The 27,499-nt window shown below is 39.8% G+C and overlaps 1 protein-coding gene across 2 annotated transcripts; it reads left to right on the top strand.

Annotated features, from left to right (window-relative positions):
* Positions 1-1,392: 1,392 nt before the first annotated feature.
* Positions 1,393-25,551, top strand: ppm1bb (protein phosphatase, Mg2+/Mn2+ dependent, 1Bb). Of its 2 annotated transcripts, XM_044178426.1 has the most exons (7): positions 1,393-1,792; positions 11,627-12,469; positions 16,279-16,396; positions 16,994-17,105; positions 18,609-18,666; positions 20,151-23,995; positions 24,227-25,551. In XM_044178426.1, exons 2-6 carry the CDS (start codon positions 11,639-11,641, stop codon positions 20,478-20,480), a joined length of 1,449 nt encoding a protein of 482 aa, XP_044034361.1. In that variant the 5' UTR covers positions 1,393-1,792; positions 11,627-11,638; the 3' UTR covers positions 20,481-23,995; positions 24,227-25,551. The 2 variants fall into 2 exon arrangements, with proteins under 2 accessions (XP_044034361.1, XP_044034362.1); XM_044178427.1 differs by lacking the exon at positions 20,151-23,995 and having other exon boundaries at positions 1,397-1,792.
* Positions 25,552-27,499: the final 1,948 nt, after the last annotated feature.

Genomic DNA, 27,499 nt, shown 5'->3' with positions numbered 1-27,499 from the left:
GTGTGCTGTGGCTGGATTGAGCTTGAAGTGCCTCCTTCCTCTATTGGCTTTCCACTGCGGCTTTAACTGCACTACTAGACTCTGTGCTGAAGTGGAGTTCCTCTTTTAAAAACATCCAACAGAGTACTAGAGTGGACTGCTTCATGTCTGAATCCTTCAGCAGTTAGTATAGAAGAGTGTGGAAATAATAATTACCATCCCCTATGACATTCAGTAACAAAGAGTTTCCCTTCGGAGATCAATAAAGTATTTCTGATTCTGATTCCTAGAGGTATGATCAGTGGAGGGATAACAGTGTAATTTCTTTTGACATATGCAGAAAATGACCATGTGTTGCACAATAACACAGGGGTAAATGTTCAGACCCAGACAAGGTGTAGCTGCATGTTGAAAACCAGATAAGGAGTAAAAAAACACACAATAAAGAAGAAATTTTTGTACAGTACAATGAAGACTACATGTGAGAACAGCATGTGTTTTTGGCTGTGACTGTTTCAGGTCCTTCACCCAGAGAGCAAAGTGCAAGAGGGTCAAAACTACTGGTTCGGTTTTTAGAGATGCATATTTTTAGGAACAGGTGTTCTCTTCTGAAATTACAAAGTTTTTAGATTTGACTGATTAAAAACATAGTGTCATGAATTAAACAATCAATCACATGTATGCCTACAGAATGAGCTGCTACACCCAAACGAGGTGACAATTATCACCTAACATGAGTGTGAAACTAAAGCAAAGTTGCTTGAGAATAGATCCCTGGATGTGGTTACATTCAGATAACTGATGACCATGTGTTGGGCCTCCACAGTGAAGTTGATCCTTCTCAACATCCTTGTCATTACAGTTTCTTCACCTATGACGAGATTTGTTGTCATGCTTGGTTGAGTTTTGAAATGAGTGGTTAAACCTAATACCTATGTGTAAATTCTTAAAATAACCTAATGTCTAGTGAATTATAGTAAAATGAAACGAGTCTTCTTTCTGTTTAAGACTCCCACTGGAACCCCTTCAAGCATCACTGTTGTGCTTGTTATTTACTCCGGGGCACTCGTGCTCGTTTGTGTGGTGATTTAAAAACATATAGAGGAAGAGGATAATATAATATTTCAATCTCAACTAAACTACCTTTAATTGTATTTATATTTTGAGCCGCCAGGTTGCGGTCAATCGACTCCCGCTGCGGCGTTGACCGTTGACTCCGCCTACCCAGACCAGCTTCGGTGTACGCCAAAATTAGTTACGAGTGTGTTCTACAGATCCAGTGCATCACAAAACGTCTGTAATGGACCAATGAAAATGTAGTTTTGGACAGGGGCAGAGCTAATTGACAGAAGAAGCAGCCAATTAACTGACGTTTTGCCTAGACGTTGTAACCAATCACTGTGCATATGCCAAAAATAACACCTCCTCTTGTTCAGCACCCAAAGTCGAAGGATAGCTCTGGCCTTTCAATTGAAGAAAGTGCTAGATTTGTCAGTGTTGTATAATATAACCAATTCTCAGTGTCCATATTTGTTTTGGAGCGATCGGAATTGTCTTCATTTAATGTGAGAGACAGAACTGGCGTCAAACATGCGTAAAAATCAACGCTGTCCAAGCAGGGAACCACCGAGAAAGGAATTATCGCCGCTCATCTGAGGCCAATCTCGATTATTTTTGTCAAATAAGGAAACATAAAATAGCTAGTTAGCTAACGTTAGCTCCGTAGATAGCTAGGTTACCGACATATCTTCACACAAAAGCAGAATTCAGCAGATAATCAAGAGTGGATCTACATTCGCAGCAGCAGGAAAACGTAAGTAGCATGCTAATATGTACGCTAACGTCATTAGCTTGAGTTTGACAAGCTGGGGGATTGCGTTGGCTCCAACGACAGCTAACTGTTAGGTTAACATTAGCAAGGCAGCTAATGTTAGCTCATATCAACACACTAGCAAACAAGGCCTTTCCGTAGAGGGACCAGTGTTAAGTGGAATGGAGTTAAGCATGTGGTCAGTGGATTGGTATTTAACACAGAAACGCATTTCCAAAAACAGTCAGACGGTTCATGCAACATAAATTGTGTTGTGCAATAACGTTAGCGTACAAACAGACCATTGCCAAAATAAAACCTGACCCATCATCTGAAGTTTCAAAGTAACTTGGCTACCGCCAATGTTAGCCAATTCTGAATGAGGCAAATTTAAAGTAATACTAATGTTAACAGTCAAACGACACGTTCGCCTCCATTGCTTAGTCTGGTCCCAAGTGAGCTAATCTAGCATTGTATAGACTACACTAGCTATAACTAGCTAATGACAGCTTAGCGGACTTTGTCATATGGGTGTCAATGGTTAGCTATGTGATGTTAGCTTGGCACTGTAATGGTGTTTCTAACGATATAACATTATTTAAACAAGCACACAGCCACAAACTTCCATGTGTCCTATTAATTTCAATAAGTAGCTATGTAACGATATTAATGCCCTGAGTTAACCGTCAATACGTGTGAAACAAAAATGCATGCAGTGCCAGCTGGATAACTACAGTACTGTATGTTCTGTTGTGTATGCAGTGACCTTAGAGGGTAATTATAACCGCAAGCCCAAGTTTTTACGTCTTTGTTCAAGCCCGTGAAATCTGTCAGTACACATGAAATGTAATCTAGGAAGATAACACTTAATGTTAGTCACAAGCTGGTAAGGTGTTTATAACCAGTCATGTTTCACTGCGGCAACAGCACTGCTCCTCCCAACACTTAACCGGTTCTCTAGTGCTCATTATTTACTTAAATATGTAATATTTACTGATTATATGTAGGCATATAACAAATATAGCATACCTTTTTTTTAATAAGGCTCAGTATGTATTGTGGAGCTGAACAACTGTCTAAATAACTGTGAAATGAACTATGGTGAACAAAATATTGAAACTAAAACTAAACATATACTGTATAACCAAATAATTACCTACACTTATTTTAGTTTGAAATGTATTAATTGTTTTGCTTGTTAACTGATCAAGTACAGTGGCAGTTGTACAGTTCGAAGTTTGTGCTTCATACCTCAGTCAATTTATGGTACATCAAAGTCAGCTGCTATGTATGTTTATTTCTCTGTAATATGTTCTATATGTTGTATATATTCCAGGCTTTATTAGGGAGGGGCAGGTCCATAAGCACAGGGCAGCTGTTTAATATGTACACGGTTTGCCCTGACCATAAACATGGGCTTGGTTGGTAACTCCTAACTTTGCTTTAGCTATACCGCAGTACAGTCCTGTATGAGCACATGTGATTGACCATAACTCAAAGACTGTAAAAATGTGCTGCTTAATAATAATGATGATGATGTATTAATAAAATTGGCCTTTGAGTTTATTTGGGTTTCTATGAGCCATAGGTGTTGTTATTTTTTTGAAAGCAATCTGCGGCGAGGTGCTGAGTTCTGCTTCCAACTTCTTGAACCTTGCAGACTGTTCTCTTCATAGATATTTTCGAAAATTGTTTGTGATGTGTCTGATGTGATCAGTTAGGTAAGTCTTTGCAACAACTCAGATCAGTAATTAAACCTATCAATCATCTCTAGTAGTTTCTTTTCTTTTTTTATTTGCCAATATTGCAATAGCGATTTCTGGAAGTTTTCATGTAACCAAGGCTTATTCCAAGTTTGACTCAGTCCAAACAAGAGTCTCCCCTAAGCTGTCAAAATTACAAGTTCTGCTCTCACGTTCCCTATGAGCAGGCACCCCGCCAGCAACGCAAAGAGTACTCCAATTTCTGATGCACGTCTCTTGATTCCAATGCAAAGAAAATGTTTGCTAAGATTTCATGTTGAAAGTGAAGCTCTTGACTTCACATGTGAAGAGGGCCAAGTGTGCGAGTAGACCTACTTTGCTATCTCTTTTTATTACCGTTACAGTTTGGGAATTTTATATGATCTTAGATGATTAAGCCATTCTAAATTGCCTTACTATATTGCAGAGATTTGTCATCTAAGCTAAGGATAATGGTAAATTCACATTTCATCATCAATTTTGTATTGTGCAGAGTTGAAATTTAGCCTTGCCTTCCTACTCACCTTCTCCAGTATATCAGATTGCGATAAGGTGCACAGGTGACCAGCATATGACATCACTTGGTGTTAGGCTTGCACCCTTCTAGATAGATGCTGGAGGAGTTCAGTAGCTGATAATCTTATCTGAGTCAGCAGTCACTGTGTAAAGACTGAGAAGCAGATGAAACACAGTGTCAGTGGGAGATTGTGACAGTCAACAAGCTTATTTTAGAGTTTGACAGATCTTAAAGGCCCTGGCTGTTCTCAGATGGAACTGTAGGCGTCAAAAGGGGCTTTTAAAAAACATAGGAGCCCACATTGGTCCTCCATAATAGGGAAGTATTTGCAGTGGTTTGAAAATTCTCACTGTGACAAGCCTAACTGTTTCACAATTTTCATGTTCATGTCAGTTTGACTGCAGCTTTCTCATTTGCTTATGTAGATTATTCACTTAAGGCAAGAAGTACAGTATCAGCAACATGAAAGCAACTGGGTAACATTTACCACTGAGCCATGCAGATATGTTTTTTGTATGTGCTTATTTCATTGATGAAATATTCTTGGAATATAAGATATTACATAGGGGTAACAGGACTATATTTGCTATTAATGTTGGTGCACTGATATTAAGTGCTGAAGCTTCATACTGGGTGTCATGTTATTTATACACATTTAAAACACACACACATTTTTGATAAACGCATCAAAAATAGAGACACAATGCGTGATATACTGTATAGTAGAGCTGCAATGATTATCGGTTAGTTTATTGATGGAAAATTAACTGGCAACTATTATTGATTAATAATTTTTAACAAGAATTCACAGGTTTGAGCTTCTCTAATGTGAATATTTTCTGCTTTTCTTATTCTATGATGGTTAACTGAATATCTTTGGGTTTTGAACTGTTGGTCGGACAAACAAGACATCATCACGGAGTCTGGGTACTTGTGACAGGCATTTTTCCCAATTTGCTGACATTTTATAGACCAAATGACTAATTGAGAAGATAACTGGTAGATCAATCGATAAAGAAAAGAATTGCTAGCTGCAGACCTAATATATAGTTGTCATTTTTTAAAGAAAATCAATTCAGTTGTTGATATTGTTTGTCAGATCTATTGAGAAGAACAATGTCAACAAGAAACCAAAACCTCCACCCCACTCTCCTTTTTGTCTCTGCTTCACACACAATAGCTATCCTCAATCTTTATATTACGTTGTTTACACTTTGTGATGATTAACAGACTTGGCTGGGTTTATTGATAGTATCTTAGTACCTAGATAATCTTTGTTTTAGTTTGTAAGTCACTTGTGAAGGGAGATGATGGTTTTTAAGAAGATTTTAGGAAACTGCTGCCAGGACTCTAGTTGAGCTGTTTTTCTTCTTGAATGAAGTGTCCAGGTTCCAGCTCCTCGAATATGAACATTTGCTGCTTTTCTGTGTTTTATGTTATTTTAAATTTAATATCTTTGGGTTTTGAAGTTTTGGTCGGACGTTTGAAGATGTCAACTTACACTCTCAGACCTTGTGATTTTTTTTTAATGCAATTTCATAGGCTAAATGAATAATTGATTAATCAAAAAAAATAACAGCAAATGTATCGATAATGAAAATAATCATTAGTTGCAGCCCTAATTGCCTCTCTCTTCATGTGGTATCACCTCAGACTTTGAGAGTCTCACTAAGTTGTATATTGTGGTTGTTGGTCTCCACATTGTGCACTTTGATGCTTTTGTCACTGAGGATTGCAGAGATTTACCAATGTCACCATTAGCCTAGTTTTCAATTGTCACTTTTAATCCATGAGCTTTGTTTTATAGTGTTTGCTGTCATCTCACAGTCATGAAGTGAAAATCTGCAATCTGAAACAAATGCATGAGAGCAAGTGGTACCAGAGTGATTTCCATTGACTGGTATGATTCAGGAGTTGATTGGCCAACCTTGGAAACACTCTGCAGCAGCTTAGTGCGCAAAGGGGAGATGAAGAAATGGAGGGTCAATAAAGTGTGTTGAAGTGCTGCATGTTTGATCTGTGCACTTTTGTTCTGTGTGTAATAAAAGAAATGTAAAAAGGGAGGCAAGGCATGGTCAGAGTTGGTGTATAGTAAAGGTTAAAATGGTTTCACCGGTAAAGATAAAAAAGATCGAATTTAAATATGTAACACTAACGAATGTCAGGTGTGTGAATAGATATAATGGGAAGGTGTGGCTTTAGAAGTCATTACAGTTACACAGGGCACCAATTACGCAACATGAGCTGTGTCCCAATTCAGGGTTGCCTGCTTCAAAGTCCGTATTTCAAGACTGAGTACGTCATAACAGTTTGACGAGGCTGTCCCATTCCAGATGCTTCTCCAAATGTGGCTGTGAAATGTGACCTGGTGTATCCTCTGCAGTCCTCCAGCACTATCCGACAATCCACTCTGGGTTGGTTAGTTTAATGGTGCATTCAGGTGGTCCTCCTCACCTCGTAAATATGTGGAAATGTCATAATTTCATCATTTATCAGGTATTTTCCTGCAGGTGGTCGTCAGTCACATGGTCCATCACATGGACTGGACCAATGAAAAGGCCACAGCAAAGTGTAAATGGTGTAAAATGTTATGAATTAACTTTGTACATTGTTTGCAGTTGTCTATCATATGTTGAGGTGAAATGTTATAACTTGTGTCGACTCCAGTATCATGGAACTTTGCTGATATTTACCACTTTGTTGTTTGAGGGCAACATCAGGTTGATAAATATGAACAATTTTGTGCTAACAAGTTGACAAGAACTACCAGAATTTTGTGAAGACACGCAGATTCAGCTAAGTCTTCGGGTCTAGAAGAATGGGGTCGCTTGATTGGGGTCTCACCAGGACACATCTCTAATGGATGCCTTTACTTTGGTGGCAGAGTGGAACTGATCACATTTACACTGAGAGTAAAAGCAGAGATGTTTGGGTTAATCACGGTCTGCAGTCGCCCCCTCTGACAAATGAAGGTAGTCTTAATAAATATGGAGGTTATTCAGTCTCAAAGGACTAGTCTGATATTAAGACACAGGCTTAGGGAAAAAATAACATTAACGTACTGCTTCTGTCTGACATCCACAGTCTGGATGTGAAGATGTTGTGTGGAATAACTAACTAAAACCATTGACAAGCATACAAGAGCGGTGGCACCGCAGTAATGGCGGCTTGTGTACTTCTGCTTGGAACCTGGATTCGCCTATAATTATCCGACACTGAGTTCGCCTGCGAACAGTTGCCATAAGTTAAGCGACTTTACAGAGAATGGCAGTGGATATTGAGATTACAGTTTGTTTACGTAAAGACAGTTTGCTGGTTAAATAAGCGATAAGGCACAACATGATGTCCAGAGTTGAATTACCTAAGAAACCAAGGGGGGCGAGTTTAATTAACTGGAGACAAATTATTGAGGCAATGAACAGATTGATTTATTAAACACTATTCCTGCCTGACCTAGGTAGTATATTGTCCATTTAGCAGGAGGTAGCGGGCTGGCTAGGCTGCCTGGCTAACGTTTGCAAGCAGACTAGTTGGCTAAATTATTATCTGCAGTTAATCCTCCTGCCACCCTTAGTCGGTTTCTACTGTAATGTCACAAGGTACAGAAAACTAAAGATTAAAGAACCAAGCAGCTAGTAACTAAAGCTTTGTCGTGATAACATGAGGAAAAATAGATGAGCTAGCTAACATGTAAGCTAATGTAACTAACTCTTAATGCTAGCCAATCATGGTTGGACAGGGTGTCATCAGTAACCTATATTTGCTTATACTACATGATAGACAATTGTCCGTAACTTTGTTTAAAATGTCCTGGTTGGTCGTCTTGGTATTGTTAACCACTCTAGTGCCCCCTATAAGGGCTCTTATTGGCTCATTAAAGAAAAACTTGAATAATAGAGCGGAGAAACATCAAATGCAGATGCTTCTGTGCACCAGGGCTCACTGAATGGTTTGGTGAGTATGAAAATGATGTGAATAAAATGCTATGGCCTTTACAGTCACCAGATCTCAACCCAGATTCACACCTATGGAAGATTTTGGACCAACCTGGAAGACAATGCTCTCCACCCCCATCTCCGTAAGACCAAATATAAACCTTCTTCAAATGTCTGTGATTGTCTCTGATGCTATACTGTATAAATGAGGGAATATCTTGAGGAGGAAAGGTGTTCATCCCTCCAATAGAGTTCCACAGACTTGGAGGCTCGTGGTGGCCTGACTCCATACTAAGACACTTCATGTTGGTTTTTCCTTTAATTTGTCACCCATCTGTATGTGTTGATGTGTACACATGGATAGTGCTGGAAGCTGTGTGTTAACCTTGCTTCCAGAATAGCATTAACTGTTTTGTGCGTGTGTGCCTGCTCTAAGAGCAGCACTCAGGCTCTCTGCAGCATTATGTAATCCCCAACCTTCCGCTTCCCTCTTCGTAGCCAGTGGTTTTGGCAGACATGTGCGTCTTAGCATGAGGGGGTGTTTGTTTCGACCTGTGGTTACAGCATGGGTGACAGCAGTTTTGAGGGGGTTTAATGGTTGAGAGTTCCTGGTTTCAGTCTGATGTCTCAATGGAGATATTTTCTGGGGTTTTCTGTGCGCCCACGTGAGTGTGTGTTTTTTGCCAGCAGTCTATTGTAACCATTGTCAGCCAGAGAAATCTCATAGTATCTGCATGTGTTCTTGCAGTCTGCATGTCTCCTTTCAGGGTCTGGCTGCTGCGACTGCTTTAATGGATGGATGATGCAACTCCCCTTTCCTCTCTACCAGGCGACTGAGTGTGTGTGTGTGTGTCTTTTAGAGCAAGTGAGAGAGAGACATAGAGAGGGGGATGTCGCTGAATGAAGCTTAGCCTGGGTGTTTGCCCTGCAGGGTGGGTGGTTGCTAGGCAATGGCAGTGTGTTTGTTTTATTTTTAGAGAGAATCACTGCTGGTGAACATAACAGATTTCTCTTTCTCTCACACACACACGTGAACACGCTTTCTTACCATACATGAACATATAGGCTACTTCTGAGTGGCAGTAGCTGGTGGCAGCAGTGATATCTTGATGAGAGGGATTTCTGTTGATACAATCATGTAGCAGAAAAGCAATAGAAATGTGAATGGCGTGGCCCACTGCCCCACCCTGGACATGAAATCTAAACCGGCCTAACTTATTTATAGAACGTCTTTTTCTCGCACATAGTCTATGACACTGAACACATGCGCAGAACAGACACAAACACACACACATACACGTTCTTCTGAAACCAGCTGTAGTCACTCCTTGCATGTACCAGCCTTTTTTGGGCACATGCCTGTCATGCCGTGTGTGCGCTCATGTGGGAGGTAATGCAGAGCGAGTAATCAATATGTTGAGAGAAAAAAAACGTACGTCGATTTTTAGCGCTGTTTTATTGATTTCAAGATCTCATGAGTGATTCACCAACCAACCAATATATACTACAAGTAGCTCCATACTGCAGGAGTTGCAGAATTGATTGGTATGATGGGAAAGTATATAGTGCAGGTCAAAAATGGCAGTGATATGGTGTAAGGCAGGTGAGAATTTGAAGACTGTGGCCAGTGTAACGACCAGGAGTTGCTGCGAATGTGTATTCAGGTACAGTTGCCAGTAAATTACAAAAAAGTCTGACTTTAATTGTTGTTTGTCATATAGTAGAATATAATGAGTTCTCATTTGTTTATTAAATACAGCTCCAATCAGGCTCTTTAGGGTCGATACTGATCACCGATTTGATACAGAATACGTTTTCTATACATCACAAACATTTCCACATTCGAGTTTTACCCATGTTATTTTCAAGTTGGATTAATAAGTTCCTCTGTACTTTCACGAATTTCATAAGCAATTAATTACATTTTCATTTCAGTCTGTATCGAGCGCAATGACCACAGAGCAGCTTGAATTATTGGACGATGAAACAGCAATTTCTGTTTGTTTTGGGGTTTTGTCTGTCTACCAGGAGATAACCAACCACCTCCATTAGCTATGTTAGCTTGTAGCATGCTATCACTGTCTCCCAGTGCCCATAAGGGGCAGAGGAAGCGTTCAGACTGACTTAAGTCAATCTGAACGCTTCCCCACATTTGTATGAGGCCAGTCCGTTGACACAGCGGGGGTGCCAGGGCTCCGGCAAAACTGCACAGGGTGGTCCAGCTAAAACAGTTGAACCTGGCTCAACTTTTGTCGGACCACAACATCATCCGGCAAGACACTGCATTGGCCAGTCAAATACATGCAAGTGCACATTCCCGGTAGATTACTTTGTAGTGTGAATGCCATATTTACAGCTTACCTTGTGATCATCGCAATGAAATATAAAATGATTTTTGCCATGATAACTTTCCAGAGCCTTCAAACTCATGGATCTGTTACTCAAACTGGACTTCCTGGATTGAACCAACACAGCCCCTTGAATGGTTTTAATGCAGACTGTTTTCACTCAGAATGCCCACTAAACTACCAAAGATGCTGTCTGCCTGCCCGACTGCATCGGCATCCATATTCAGCCTTTGATTGTGGTTAGTTCATGTTCAGAGAGAGTGTATGGTGGTCAGACTGGGCAAAGTTTAAGTAGAGGCAAAAACCAAAAACTAACCCTCAAAGACAGATTTCATTCCCATTCATCTTTTGGCGGGTGAGAATTTCAGACCGTGCTGATTCAGTAATGTCACACTCTATATTCTGCCAACAAGTTAACTAATAGTATTAGTTACCTTGTGTTCAGAGTGAAAGAGGCTCTGTGTGCTTAAAGGAGCTTTACAGCTGCAGTGTAATCGTCAGAGCTGTGGTTCCTTCTCTGCTATCTTTGTCTTGTTGTCAGGATCTCTGGCTCTCACCATCCATTGAGTAATTAAAAGCACTCTGTAATCACAGTATGAAGCAGCCTACTGAACTACTGACACCAAAAACTAGTGATTCACAGTGGGATTTATAGGCTATTATCTAGACTATAGAATATTATGTGATGTTTTGTAGATCTGACAAAAGGAGTCAGTTTTGCTTCATTCGCATTTGAAATGTTTTAAACATTGAATTGAAAAATTACCAATTACTAAACACAAAAATGTGAATGAGAACTGATGTTACCTATATTGTAGCCCCACCGATACTGTATATTTGGGAGTTTCACAATCCAATAACAATATATCAACTGATACTAATGTTTTTTTACATAAAAAACAACAAACTTAGATTTGATTTTAAAGAATTGTGACCAAGATAACATACTAAGACAATTTAAAGAAAAATCAACTTTTCAGTTCTCTTTGGTGCTATGTAGCTATGTAATGGTGACACTGTTTCTAAAATACCTTAAACCTAGTTTGGCATTCTGTACTGCAATTTCTTGTTACTTATCAGCTGACATATACACCGATCTGCAATAGGCTGAAAATGGCCAATTTATCAGTCTGCTCTTAATTCTAACTCTGTATACAGTATATTTATGGTACAGTAGTGCATTTGGATAAAAGTGGCTGACTTGGTGAAGGATAGATTATCTTTGTCCTTGCTGGTGATGGTTTAACGGTTCCATTTCTATGTTTCTTTCTTCTCTTTCCATGATTTATCTCCAGCTGTAGGCAGCAATGGGTGCATTCCTGGACAAGCCGAAGACGGAGAAGCATAGTGCCCACGGTGAGGGTAATGGACTGCGCTATGGCCTGAGCTCCATGCAGGGCTGGCGGGTCGAGATGGAGGACGCCCACACAGCTGTGGTGGGCCTCCCCCATGGACTCACCGACTGGTCCTTCTTTGCTGTCTACGATGGCCATGCAGGCTCCCGGGTGGCCAACTACTGCTCCGGCCACTTGCTGGAACACATCTTGTCAGGAGGGACCGACTTCGGTTCAGGACCCGGCTCCGTGGAGGGCGTGAAGGACGGCATTCGCTCGGGTTTCCTGAACATTGACGAATACATGCGCAGCTTCTCCGACCTGCGGCAGGGCCTGGACCGCAGTGGATCAACAGCCGTGTGTGTGTTGCTCAGCCCGACCCACCTCTACTTCATTAACTGCGGTGACTCGCGGGCCGTGCTGAGTCGGGACACCAAGGTGGGCTTCTCCACCCAGGACCACAAGCCCTGCAACCCCCGTGAAAAGGAGCGCATCCAGAACGCTGGCGGCTCAGTCATGATCCAGAGGGTAAACGGCTCCCTGGCTGTGTCCCGGGCCCTGGGGGACTATGACTACAAATGTGTGGATGGTAAGGGCCCCACGGAGCAGCTGGTGAGCCCCGAGCCCGAGGTGTGTGTGTTGGAGCGGGCGGCCGAAGGAGACGAGTTTGTGGTGCTGGCATGTGATGGAATCTGGGATGTCATGTCCAACGAGGAGCTGTGTGAGTTTGTCCGCTCACGACTCCTCGTGTGCGATGACCTGGAGAAGGTCTGTAACTCAGTGGTGGACACCTGTCTGCATAAGGTAAGCTTTTTTTTCCACGTATGATGTACATTGGAGATGAAAGGTTATACATAGTTAACTGCCTTGCAGCTTGTCTTTAATTTTGCTGGGTTTTTTTACGATATCCTGGTGATACTGATTTGAATGTGTAAAGTAAACCTTGACTAATCGGTTTAGAAATTTGATTTACTCACGCATGTTTTTGAGTATTAATGAAGATACTTGATAAGACTCCCATTTGCTTGGTCATCCTGGTTACTGTGACACAAATGAATAGTTAAAGCTGTTAAGTCTTTGCTTTGACTAATTTATTGATAAAGTGGGTGGTAATGAGGGTTTAGTATTGTTTGGTTTAATTAAATTCTGATTCAGATATCTCGTCTGCTTATCGAATGAGGTTCTTATCAGGCTTGCCTCTAATTCTTAGAATTGAGAAAAATATCACGTCAAGACCAAAAGCTGATCAAAAGCTATTTTTCCTATTAAGAATAGAATATAAATATACAAAATAATAACTAAATATACTGAAATAAATTATGAACAACTGCATTACAAAAGTGATGTAATGTTTGTTTAGTAAAACTTAATATCTCACAGTGAGAGATCAGATAAATCAGATGATAAATAATGCATTGTTGCTTTTAACTGCCTGTCCCTGCCCATTGGCCTTCTCAGCTATTGATCTGAGAAAAAGCAAGAATCACTCTTTGCCTTAGCTCAGTGGTTCTCAAACTTTTTCTGTCACGCCTCCCTTCAGAAGCTGAAAAAAGTTGATGCACTCCCTAGGGCTGCCACTAGCAACTATTTTTCTATTGATTAATCTATCGACTATTTTATGATTAATCGATTAATGTAAATGATTTATTTTCACAATCAAATAGACCATTTAATTTGAGTTCATTTTATTTTGACAAACTGTATATCATTGTATAATACAGCACAAAACAAAATGTAAACAAAGGTTTACATATAAAAGTGCAAAACTGTAGGTTTAAACTGGCAACTCCAGCATGATAAAAATAAACATACATACTGGCACCGTCTATCAACGTAAAATAAGCCCAGATTCTAACGTAAACACTTATTCGGTTGCTTTCTAAGGTAGCAGGCAGACGACTTTATGGCTTTATATTAAACAGCTACAAGGACAAAAGATATAAAAAATCTCTCCTTACTAATGAGTAGACAACACTGTGGTTTCAGAAACGGAATCCGACTTCACGCTGCGGTGGCCAATCCGGCTATCAGACCAGTCAAACGGCTCCACAGTCAGTAAACCAGTTCATGGACCAAACTATGATACTCTCCAAGTATACCACGAAGCGTCCTTTGCTTTGTGTTCATGTTTTGTGGGGGAGACAGCTGTGGTCGAGCGACCTAGAGAGTGAATAAGGAGAGGGAGCGACGGTAGGAGAAGACTTGTGAATTAGAGAATAAAACGTTATTTTGTGATTGTTTCTCAGAGGTTAAGTGCTAAAGAACAAATACGCACGCCCGTACCGCCGCACTGTTGTCATGACACAGCAATTACTTTGTGATATTGAAGAAAAACAATGAAAAACCATGCGTCGGTTAAAAATATTGATTGTCAGATTATGTTGACTACTCACGGCAGCCCTATGATTTTTTTTTTCCATATCATATATGAGAGCCACTGCCTTAGCTGAACCCATCCAACAGTCCACATCTCAGATTTTTGCCTACCACGTATAACTTATTTTGTGTCTTGAGTACTCCAAGAACCAGCAAGTGCACAGCAGCCTAGTTATTTTTACCTTACGAGATGGGTTATCTCAAGTAACAGCCTCACGCTGTCATAAATCTACTCTGCTGCCACCACCTTTTGTGATGTATGTGACACTGTACACATACAGAAATTTACTTTGACCACATTGACTTTTACAAGGTAATGACAAGGTGACTAACTATTGGTTTAAGGCCAGAGCTCCATCTTGTCTGTAACTGTGTGTCCTATAAATGCCAATTAATATGCTGTCCAGTGTTCAGGCAGTGGCCCCCAGCCAGAGGTTGTGCTGTTCTGTTTCTATGATACAGCTATTGCAAGTGAATAAATTCTAAAGATTTTAAAACTGAAACGATTAGTTGATTTTTCGATCAACAGAGAATTAGTAATCGCCTTTTTTAAGCAGAAATGCCAAATATTGGCTGATTCTAGCTTTTCTGTAAGGCTTTGCTGCTTTTATTTCTTATATGATTGTAAATTTCAAATTTTGACTGTCTTACAAAACAAGACATTTGAGGAAGTCACCTTGTGTGATGGGAACATGTGATGGACACTGTTCAGTATATTCTGAGGTTTAATTGACCAAACGAATAATCTATTAATCCAGAAAATAATCTGCAGATTAATTGTCAGTGAAAGTAATCTTTGGTTGAAGCCCTATAAGGTACTGAATAATCATTAGTTGGAATTATCTTCCAGCAACTTTCTGTATAAAAGGTAAACATGTCGAAAACAGCTTATTACAGCCATGTTGTTTTTCCAACGTTTTTCTGTATAGGAGAAATGCTTGTACGCTGTTGTCTCCAAGTCACAACCCATCCTAACAACAGCACAAGTAAAAGCAGTGTTTACAATAAAGATGCCCTGTGGAGTTATGATCACATTCATTGTTACTCACCAAAACTCATTGTTCTGTATCCTTGACATCTTACAAAAATGTTGAATACTTTCCTTTTTTGTATAGAACATTTTGAGACCTGCATTGTTTACATCCATGTTTACTTGCTAGCAGTCTTCCCCCTCCATGTCTTTGCTGACACATTGCTGTATATCTTGGCATGCTACTGCCATTTGTAGATCAGTAAATAAAGTGAAACTACCTGCAGCTCTTCATCTGTTAAACTTTTTACTCTGAAAAAAAAGTCCATCTCCAATATTTGAGATTGTCCAAAATTGTCCAAAAGTAGATTTTGACCAACTTGTAACCTCAGTTAAAACATTAATAATAAAGCCCAAACTATAAAAATCGGCCACGCTGATATATCAGATGTTATTTGCTCATTGGTCTCGGCGTATATATATGTCAGCCGATAAATGACAAGAAATTGAAATACAAAAATGCAACAGATCAGCAAGTTTTGAAACTGTCATTAATTGTCTATAGTTTGTCCTCTAGAGTGTAGTGACTATTTTTCAACTGTAAAATGTCCTGCCCAGTACATGTCTTGGTTGCAATTGTTTGTTTTTTTAAAAAGGGGGGGGGGTTTATGGGGTGTGAAAAGAAAATTAATACCGGCCTATATATCATTATCAGATTTTTTTAAAACTCTCAAATATCAATATCAGTATTGGTCGGGCTATAGTTACTAACCTATGTTACTGCCAGCTACTATCACTCATTACTTACACCATCTGTAGTCCTCAAGCTTAGTCTCTGAAAAGCAGCTACAGGAATTGTTGAAATATATAAAACAGCATGCTAATGCTGCCAGTTTTTTTTGTTTGTTTGTTTTAAGCAGCAAGTTTACTCTTCGATGCTTGATCAGTGTTGTTTTTTTCTGCTGTTTTTTGAAGTAGTGGAAAAAGCACAGACTGCTGGCTGGTTGCCTTAGATTTATATTGACAGGGAAAGCCTGAATTTGTTTTAAACAAGAATTAGGACCATGATGACTGCGTAGTGATCGGGGTCAGGTAACCAAAACCTCGCCAATATCATGTTGATCTTTCAAACCATTTTTGTGTCACAGGAAAAAAAAACCAAAAATATTTCCCTGTACATTTTAACAACTACAAAATATGTTATGTTATGTACTACATAGATTTTCTTTAACTCTTTGTCTGTCTCTGCCTGTCCGCGTTCCTGCAGGGGAGCAGGGACAATATGAGTGTGGTGTTGGTGAGTTTTCCTGGAGCTCCCAAGATCTCAGAGGAGGCTGTGAAGAAAGAAGAGGAATTGGATAAATACCTGGAGACCCGTGTTGAGGGTCAGCACACACAACACGTGCACACGCACACCTTCACACATACAAAGATAATAATAACCTGATAGTATGCATTTATCATGATATTCAGTAGGACACAGTTACATTAATCTAGAATTAAGTGTCACAAAGAGTAGTAGTTTCAGTGTTTTTTGAGGAACAAAATATTTTACTACTTTTCTACCAACATCTTTCCTATTTTTCAACTACACCAAGCATTTTAACTATTACTACTAAACATTTAACTGTTCAGAGGAAGTTAAATGCCTACACTGTTCTTTGGGCACAGCAGTCTTTCGGTGCCTTTTTCAAAAATGCTTTTTTAAAAAGGTTAACTGTCCCACATACTGTGCTCAGTTTCTGTGTACATAACCAGGACAAAATAAACATTCTTTAGGTAGTATAAATATTTATCAGTCTGCTACACAGTGGTGTTGCAAATGGTAAGTAGTGGTGTATTCCACTACTATGGGTGATTTCCAGCCTCTGTAGAGAAAGGTGGGGGTTTAACAAGCTAAATCTTGATGTATAATATACTATAACCTCAGCATCCAACATAACCTCTCACAAACCTCTTGTCCTCTTTGTGTTTGTGTGTAGAGCTACTGGGAAACTGTGGGGAAGCGGGAGTCCCTGACCTGGTGTCTGTCCTGAGGAGCATTGCCACAGAGAACATCCCCAACCTTCCACCTGGCGGAGGCCTGGCCAGCAAGTAAATACACTACTAGGAACAACATTTAACTGCATTTTACACACACATAGAACATACAGTTAACCAGTGGACTTGACTATCCACATACATTATCTTCTTATGGCTTAGAAACTTGTAAGATTCCAAAATTTACCACTAGGATATTTCATCCTAATGTACACACAAGTCATAATTTAATGTGTTGAACTATAATTTTGATCACTAACTTTACAAGTCACTAATAATAATAACTTTCTTTGTATAGCACTTTTCTTAACATAGTTACAAAGTTCTTTAAAAAAGGACACGAGACAGCATTACCATTATAGAATAAAAAGGGCTTTAACTAAAGATTGTTTTCATTATTGATCAATCTGCCAATTATTTTCTCCATTAAACATTTTGTCTATAAAATGTAAAAAAAAAAATGTGAAAAATGTCGGCTATAACTTTCCATATTAAAATTGCTTGTTTTATTCGACCAACAGTCCCAAACTCAAAGATATATTTAATTTAATATCAGATACGACAAAGAAAAGCAGCAAATCCTCACATTTGTGATGCTGCAACTGGAGATTTTTTGTCAATTTTTGTTTGCTTGAACAACGTCTAAATTAATAATCGGTTATCAAAATAGTTGCTGATTAATTTTCTGTCAATCAAGCTAGTTTTTCTATAGCTCCACAGATAAATTAGATAAAATAATAAATAAAATAACATAACAATGTCCAGAAGATATAAAATCATACAAGTCAGTTAAAAGCCAGTTTAAAAAGGTATGTTTTTAAGATGACAATACCAGAAGTAGCTTCACAGTTTGTGAACGGTAATTCATTTAAAGTGTGAATGACCTATTTACCTGTTTATTTTTATGATTTGTTTTATATTTTATATTATATATATTTCTCATTAAATTGCAGCAGTCGAGCATGCATCACTTTGTTTATTAAGTGCTGATTACTTTATTAATTTTTAAGTTCACAAGGAGCAGATAAATGCACTGTCACACATAGAGCTGAAACAGTTGATTAATTCGATTAGTCGATTGCCAAAAAATGATCTATTTTCACAAAACTAGACAGAATATCTTTGGGTTTAGGAGCAGACTAAAATGGCGATTTGAAGATGTCACCCTGGGCTCAGTTTTCAGAAGTTTTATGGATGATTACACAAGAAAATAATCAGCAGATGAATTGATAATGAAAATAATCGTTAGTTGCAGCTCTGGTCACACTTAGCCGAGCATGTTCCCACATAAACAATTGCATGCACTCCAACACGGACAGCATATGGGAACTTAAAAACGTATAAACATGCAGATAACACTCAGCAAAACACTTTAATGTGCGCATTCATAATGAAATTCTGTAGTCTCTTTATGCATGAATAGTGGATACTCAAGTATCGACTCAGTTGCTTTCTTACTTCCATTAAAATGTTAATCAATATACATTTGCAAAGTATGAACAGAGACTGTATTATGTAGGGAGTTGTTCGAGCTGTGTGCTGTTTGTGTGTTTGCAGACGGAGTGTGATCGAGGCGGTGTACAACAAGCTGAACCCTCACAGAGAAGAGGAAGGGGTGAGTTGATCACCCTCTAAACCCCTCACCTCTCTAACCTTTCACCCCTCCTCAACATGACATCATAAACACACACTAGAACAGACAAGGACACTCTTTTGTGTGTGTGTGTGTGTGTTTGTGAATGTATGTATGAGAATGAGAGTGAGAGAGAATTAATGTGATTTTAAGTGTGAAAGAGGGTGGAGGATAGACTTAACAGAATAACCTTTGCAAGCTCAGTGAAACTCAGTTGACTGCATGCTATGTTGACAAGTATTGAAACCTGGTGTGGTCAGTTTCAATTTTGTATTTAAAATTGAAACAGGATATACAGTAAGACCTCGATAAACCTCAGCAGTGAATGCACGCCCTTAAAACCAGCAAAGCCTACGGATGTCTTGAATGAACTGACCTGAATTAACAGTTTGATAGCATCAAAGCATCTGAATTTTTGATAATTGGAAGCCTTTCAAATGAAATCTCTTGAATATACTAACCATAATATTTTAGTTGTGTACAATGAATAGCATTTTTAAACATCCCTTCCAGATATGTTTTAAGTAACTTTTATGGTAGACCTTCATTGTCAAATTGATTGTGACTGACTATCACTGCACAGCAACTCTATCAAGTCTATTTTCCATTCTTCAGTCTTGTGTTTCTCAATTAGGTGAATAATAAACCAATAGGATCATGTAATTCTACTTAACTTTATTGTGAAAATGAGTCACCACATACCACAAGCATCAAAATCATGCCATGTTCATTCAGGAAAACTTTGTAAATGTTTTGGAGTAGTGCTTGAATTAGAATTAAAAAGTAACTACACTGACTAACCGATGATTACAAGTTATACATTCTTGGACACATTTTCCTATATACATTAAAAACAACAAAAATGTAAATCAATTCAGTTAAATGGTTAATGCTCTCCTGGCATAGTCTTTTTTTTAATGATCTTTTTAGTGAAACTTACTCAGATATAATGCTTCCCAGGTTTTTCAGTTTTTATCAAATTCATATGCAATAGAAGAATTATCACGTTTAGCATCTTACAGAAATAGTTGTCAAGGCCACAGGAAATTCTAAAGAAGAGATCAGTGTCAGGTTTTAAACAGCCTGGAAGGGTGGATGTGATGGTGGAGGTGTGTGTATATGTATGAGAGCACATGAGAGATGTATTTGTTATATTAATGTCAGTGGAGTCTTGACTTGCAGGCTCTTTTCTCTGGGCTGTGTGGGCTGACCCCCCCCCCCCGTTACACCATACAGCGAATATCACAAAGGGTTGTTGGTCACAGGCTCAGAGGTAGCATTTGCATGGGCCTGTCCGGCTGGTACAAGAATGTCTCTGACATCATCACGCTAGTGTGTGGTAGATATGTGTGACACTGATGTGAGTATTGTGCAGCTGTTTGTTGTGTGTGTGTGTGTGTGTGTGTTGGTGTGTGTTTGACCATGGAGCGTGCCTGCAGAGTCTGACCCCTAGCGTGTCACCTCAGGCCTGTGCGGGGGGAGAGGAGGAGAGTGAGGAGGGAGGTGGCAGCACAGCGGCTCATCTGCTGGAGGCTCTGCGGCAGTTCCGCCTGCACCACCGGGGGCAGTACCGCACAGTGCTGGAGGAGTCCCTGGCCGCCTACCAACTGCGGGGGGAGAGCGCTGCCGAGGGAGCAAGGGAGGGAAGGAGGACCCTCAACGATGATGACAACGAAGGCCAAAAGCAGCCCGCCTCCCCTCCCTCTCCCCCCTCGCCCCCGCCCTCACCCGCCACTGTAGAGCTGGAGTCCAGCCAAGATGCGCCCGCCCCAGAGTCCGATCCCTCCTCTGACTGAGCACCCCGCCTACATAACCAACCACCCACCCACCACAAGAGCGCTAGTCAGATGTGCTATGACCTCTCCTCCTCTTTCCTTCATCACAGAACTTGAATGGACACATTGGCCACTTCCAATGGTCAATCAATGGTCTGCCATTGCCATTCATGAATATTTTAATGATGCAATGGAAGTAAAAATGGCCCCTCTGTCTATTCAAGTTCTGTCTCCGAGCTACATATATACCTTCCTAATGAGGACTCTTTCTTTTTTTTTGGTGTGTGTTTCCCCGGTCCTCTGACCACCTTGGCTTGGATTCCCAAACTTGCCAGCCACTTTTACAACTTGATCAAACAGACTGATGTTTACAATAGAAAAGAATCAATGACAAATTATTATCACATGCAGAAGTGGCTGGTGAAGAAAAAATTAACCTTGCACTCCATGGCCTACATTTACCAGTATTGGCTTCTGGCTGATGTCCCACTAACACCCCCTCCCCTCCCAGCCTCACCCCCACACCTGCTTACAGTGGACGAACTGACAAAGAAAAGGAGAGAAGACCCTCCGAACTGCAGCTGTGTTCAACACACTGCACTGACTTCAGGCGTACTCCATCTACAGTCGACTCGAAATACACTCTTTTGCGTATATGTTTGTGTGTTTGTGTGTGTGTGTGTGTGTGTGTGTGTATGTGTGTCTGCATGAGTTTGAGTGACCGAGCAAGAGACCAGTCATCACTACTGAAATGTGTGTTTTTGGTAGTGGGTGATACTTGAGTGTTAGCCCATTTATCAGCTTGTTCAGCAATGTTAGGTTGTTCAAACCAGTCTGGGTACTGAAAAACTGGGCAGTTTAACACAAAGGGACACTGAGGTAGGTGTAGGTGGGTGGTGGGAGTGTACTTGTAGTTTGAGCTTCATTTCATTAAAATCATTCCCTCACCACATATACGCAATTCCACATCACCACATTTTAGTACGCTGCCTCACAGTCACCCACAAAGAGGTTAAAATTTGTTCCTGGTTGTTGTTATTCAGGTGGATGTAAATGTGCCTGTAACACGCAAGAGGGCAAAACATACTGGTGACCAAAGGGGCCATAAAATGAACATGTGTTTAAATGAAAATTAGACTAAAAGTCTATAGCCACGCTATACGCGCTATAAGCCTTACACACGACCCTGTAAGGCTGTAATGGTGGTTACACACCAGAAAATATTGGATGTATGATAAATGGAGAGAAACCTTCACGGTGCCAGATGAAAGGTCATATTGTTTCCAAAATCAAAAGGGTTTATCCTTTTGCAAAGTGTGTGTTTTTTATTTCCTTAGACATACAGTATCTTGCACTACATTGTGTGACATGGCTCAACTTTTGTCTTAGCTGTGTCAGCTTTGTCAGTGTTACCTGTAAACTGCTGTTAGCAGCTCAAATCACAGCCTAGCCCCATCCGGGACTGTCTCATCCAGACAGTCACAGATGGTTCCATAGAAGAGCTCAGGGAAGGGGCTGTGTGCTGCTTTTTAACGGTGGTGGAGAAATTAACCAGATGTACATTTGGCAAACCAACCAGTTAGTCTTCATCCTTAAAGTCTTTCCTCTTTCAAAAAAATACTTTTTGAAAACACTAACGATACAACTACATCTGTGGTTCTCACCAACTGTCAAATAGCAGCGGGTGTTTTCCGTCCTCTGGCAGCAGTGATGAGTGACATTAAGATTCAGCGCACCAAAATGAGGCGAAGAAGACACTGCGCTAGAAAACATACTTACTTGGACAAAAAACACAAATGTAAGATTTATGCTTTATCAGAAGTGTTTTCAAACTGTATTTTTCAGTTTTACAAGAGAAAATACTTCAAAGGTGAATTGAAGACATGTTAGCATGATAAAGCTAGCTGTTTTGAGCCGAATACTAATGTCATAATTGGTAACATGCTATTGTTAGCATTCATCTCAAAGCACAGCTTAGCTGAAGTGCAGCTACTCTGATAAAGTACATCTTAGGCAGATGAAAGCTGAGCTATGTCAGACTGTGTAGAGCTGAACCTGAGAAATTTAAGATGAAAACAAAAGTCTCTGTAGATACGATTAACCATCTCACTTTAGGTAACAATATGGCTTTTCTTTTGGTGACACCCTCAGGCTAACACATTTTTTCCCCCCAAACGTGTTAACATGCTTACAGTTAGCACACATGTTAACAACTATTGCAAGTAAACATGCTAACAGTTAACATGTAACAGTATTTGTCTTGTTTGCATGCTAATGTTCAGTATGAAGTGTTTATCATGTTAGCTTGCTTGTATGTTAACATGCTAGCATATGTTATCATTCATGTGTAAGACAGCTGTGGCTGACAGGCATGTTGCTGAACTGAAGTGTTGGACAAGCAGTGGAAAAGTTGTCCTGATGATGGCACTAGATGGGGGATTGGGACCATTTACAGTTTCTTTCAAATATCACATCAAGTAGTAGTTAGAATATTTAACTCTGAAGTGTTAAATACATGTATATATGTTAACTGTGGCAGGATGAGGTTCAGCCTGAATATAGCCTATATACAGAATATTTCATTCCTCACAGGTTATGACTGTTGTCTTTTCAAAACAACACAATCTGAAACTCATTGTGAACGTTTGATTCAAACAGACTGAACCTACAGTGTTATTCTTCTTTGAAAGCAGGTAGAGGGAGGTTATTGTAAGTCTGTATAATGCCCAGTACCCAGTGCTCTGGTAATGCATGCACTGCACTTATCTATCTATAAGGCACTTAACTATCGGAGGGGAGGTTATGCTAAACACTGTGTGTATGTATGTGTGTTTCTGTATGTATGAGTTGAATTTGTATGCAATTATGTGGGCCAAATCAGTCCCACACAGTTAAAATGACAAATGAACAAATAAAAATGATTTGAGGTATAATGCTATGAATTGTGTCAAGTGTATGAGTATCTCTCACTATAATCTGACTGTACAGCTGTGTTTCTTGTCTTTTGGTCCTGTACCAAATCAGTCACCTTGCAAATGAGTAGACCAGGATTGTGATTAGGGATAGAAAAAGCAGAAAAGTAATACTTTCCCATTCAAAATGAGTTGTATGACACAAAAAATCATTAAAATCCTTAACGGTGGCATTTGATACAGGGCCATCCCCTGACACTTATAGTGGAATTTTTCAGTGTCCTTACTATATAAAATGTGTTGTATATGTTTCTGTGTAGGCTGCAAAGGTTTTGGGAACAAGCAGAAAATAAATCCTCACCTTCCTTGCCCTCCTCTGTCAGCTTTTAGCTCTAGCCTTGACTCGCATTTTCATCTCAGCTGCTTAAAGACATTTTAATCTGTCGTCTCCTTTAAAACAATAGCAGCTCTCAGGTTTGAAACCTCAAAATATATGCCTGCCACTGCATTGCTTGAGCTGGCGGTGACGAGTGGAGGGGAGCTGCGTAGACTATAGGGACTCCATTCTCTCCGTTTCTCCCCCTGCTTTTCAGTCTGACAGTTGGCCTCGTGATTCTCCGCAAGGTGAGTCATCAGAGGTCTGGGTTCTGGTTGTGTTAACATACAGGCTGGGCAGGGGAATCTCACTGTCTTTCACCATTATCCATTCAATTTCAGTAGATAAGAGGGCAGTGAGGCTCAAAATTTGCCGTTATTTAAGGCATCAGGACATAATTGTAACTACTGTGCAGTGAAAGACACAGCAACAACAAACCTAACACACCTCTCCATCTCTTTTCCTTTTTACTCATCCAGAGTGCCGGTGAGCTGGAAGACCCCTGGTAGCCATGGCAATGACCCCCGTCTCCTCCTGGTGATCGGTGCATCAGCCCAAAGGAGGAGTGTCTCTCCATTGCGCCATGTCTTTCTCCACTAAAAGAGGACATGTGGTGTGTGTTGGAGTGCGTGAGTGTGCGTATGTTGGTTGTGCGTGTGTGTGTGTTTGCAGCTGTGGGACAAAGACGACAACAACTACACACACACGCATACTGCTTTAAACCTGGAGGAAAACAAAATCACTTTTCAGAAATGTCAAGATTTTATGAACTGAAGCATTGTGATGGTAGAGATGATTTTTACCATTGAGGTGTTATTTTCTTTTTTTTTCTTTTCTTGAATGTTGACATTGAACACCTGACTTCACAATGACATGAGGACCTATAGTGTGTGTGTGTGTGCGTTTGTGTGTGCGAGAGAGAGTTTGTGTGTGAGAGTGTTTCAAGGAGGGCCAAGAGAAGACAGATGGTGGATAAAGACTTTGTATGTAATTCTTCTCCTGGACTTTTTTATTTTGTGCTCCTGGGTCTGATAATTGCCTAACACCTTTGCTTCTCCCCTCTTAAAAGACACACACACTCTCTCTAACACACACAGACACACCAAAACCATAAACAACCCCCTTCCACCCCCACTTCCACCTGTGCACGTATGTGATGTGCCACCTTCGCAGGGCACTGCATGAGGACTTTGGTTCTACATGTACAGCTACATGGTTTTCTAGTCGACCCGGATGGACAGCCATTGGTTGAGACTGACTGAACCCGAAGGACCTCTGCACTCTGATTGGCTCCTGCCATGTGAGAAGTGGAAATGATTTGGATTTTTTTTGTTGTTGTTGTTGATGCTATTAGGATGATGACGATGATAATCATGATAGGGAAATGGGAGGTTATCTAGTTCACTGAAGAGCCGAGTGCAAGTTGGACTCATGGAGGCGGGGTAGTGGGTCGAGTGGGGGGGCTGTGGTATCACTGGTTGGACTTCCTGTAGGAGGAGGGTTAGGGCAGAGTCAACCAGGCCTCCCCACCTCCCTCCCCACCATCATGGTTGGAAGTACACATGACGGCGGACTGTCCTGACAGAGGAAAGTTTTGTTTTTTTTTTTTTTTTTTTTTTTTTTTTTTTTTAATGTTGTCCATGAGGTTACTAGCTGCTCGCTATGTAGAGTGAGTGAACTCCCTGTTTTAACCCTGTTCCTGGTTCTCAGACTGCATTGGTAATGTTTGTATTGCTGTTGTTTGATTGCACTCACATTTGATTACAGAAAGCGTCTATATATGAAATAAAATACCTGCCAAGGATCCAGTGGTGGCTGCGTATGTTAATAAGAGAGGTCATGTCGTGTTTGTGTACGTCTGCGGGTCCTTGTGTTGGCTGTCGATACCTGTGTAATCTGCTGATGTTTAGACCACATTTACCACTTTCAGGGGCCTGAATCACAAAGCCAGATTAGTGGGTAAACCAGTGATCTTTGGGTTTAACTCACGTTTTCCTGTATCACGAAGCTGGCTCACTTTTAACTGGTACCATGGTCACCTTTGCTGCATGGCTAATCTACTCTGTAGCAGGCAGCATTGGAATGTAATTAAGCATATTTTCTCAAGTACTGTACTTAAGTACAAATTTGAAGAACTTTACATGAATATTTTCTTCTCATGCCACTTTCTACTTCTACTCCACTACAATTCACAGGGAAATATTGTACTTGTTACTCCACAACATTTGTCTGACAGCTTTAGCTACTAGTTACTTTTCAAATTAAGATTTTTGCATCCAAGCATAAGAAGAGTTTATAAAATATGATGCTTCATTATAAATTAAACAGTTTATATACTGATTGACTGAAAATATTTAGCAGCTACTTTGATAATCGTCAAAGATAATTTTTCATGTAAAAATGGCAAACATTTCATTGTTCCAGCATCTCCAATGTGAGGATTTGCTGCTTTTCCTTTTAATATTTTTAATTTATTTTTAATAATTTTGAATTGCGTGCTGTTGGTTAGACAAAACAAGCATTGTGAAGGAGTCACTAGGTAATTGTGACGGCATTTCACCCTTCTTATTTTTTATAAACCAAACAATTAATCGATTAATGGTGAAAATAATCAGCAGATTATTCCATAATGAAAATAATCATTAGTTGCAGTCTGATACAAAATAGTTGGAAAATTAGCTCCACCTTAACCATCTACAACAGTAAAATGCTGCTTCTACATTAATGCACGAGTAATCTGATGATATAATATATTTCGTCACTGGGGCCATTTTTCTGCATGAGTACTTTTACGTTTAATACTAAGCACATTTTCTGGTTATACTTAAAAGTATGTAACATTTTCAATGGAGTATTTTTACAGTGTGGTATTAGTGCTTTAGTTTAAAGGGACAGTTCACCCCAACATCAAAAATACATATTGTTTGTCTTACCTGTGGTGCTATTTATCCATCTAGATGGATGTTTTTCTGTGAGTTGCTGAGTTTTGGAGATATCAGCCGTAGAGATGTCTGCCTTTTTTGAATATAATGGGACTATATGGCACTCGGCTTGTGGTGTTATAAATGTAGCATTTCGATCTGACAGACCTCATGAGTCATTAACTTTCTTCTCCTCTCCTCTCCTTTGGAATCAGAAACAGTCTTACATTACTTTTAAATTCATAATAGTTCATCACAAGACAAAAAAGCAAAAAATACCAAATGCATTTCAAAAGACATAAGTTACACAATTATTTATAGCCTTAGCCTTATTTTTGATATTTGGATATTTTTCCTAGTGTTCCTTCAGCTGATTCTAGTCAAGCTGTGTGATTACATTGAAGACATTTCACCTCGTTGAATTTCACTGCTGCAATTTTAGAAATTTCCCCGCCAGTATCGCTCTTTGATCTCATACTCATGTACTTCATTCATGGTTCTGATGATGTTGCTTGTAATTAACAACTCCAGCTCTTTCACAAGAACGAGCTACTGGCTTGATGGGAAAACCCAGAGTTAACTGTGCCTGTTGATAACCAGCTTTGTGATACCAGTTAGCCGGGAAACACTAAGAGAGCCAGACTAAGTTGAACTTGCTTCATGATACAGGCCCCAGAACAGATTTAAAAACAAACATGACTGGGTTAAAGTCATAATTATTTCATACATAATTTCTGTTTTCAACTGTTGTAGCTTTTATTGTCTCAATGTTGCTCCTGTGACAGTTAAATTCTCTTATGGGGCAAATTATGTTACAGTGAGGGCCGCAGT

Source organism: Siniperca chuatsi, linkage group LG20 (assembly GCF_020085105.1).
Source record: "Siniperca chuatsi isolate FFG_IHB_CAS linkage group LG20, ASM2008510v1, whole genome shotgun sequence".
In the NCBI taxonomy this organism is placed as follows: domain Eukaryota; kingdom Metazoa; phylum Chordata; class Actinopteri; order Centrarchiformes; family Sinipercidae; genus Siniperca; species Siniperca chuatsi.
Note: the sequence above shows the minus strand (reverse complement) of the source record. Positions and strands in the feature narration are given on the sequence as shown.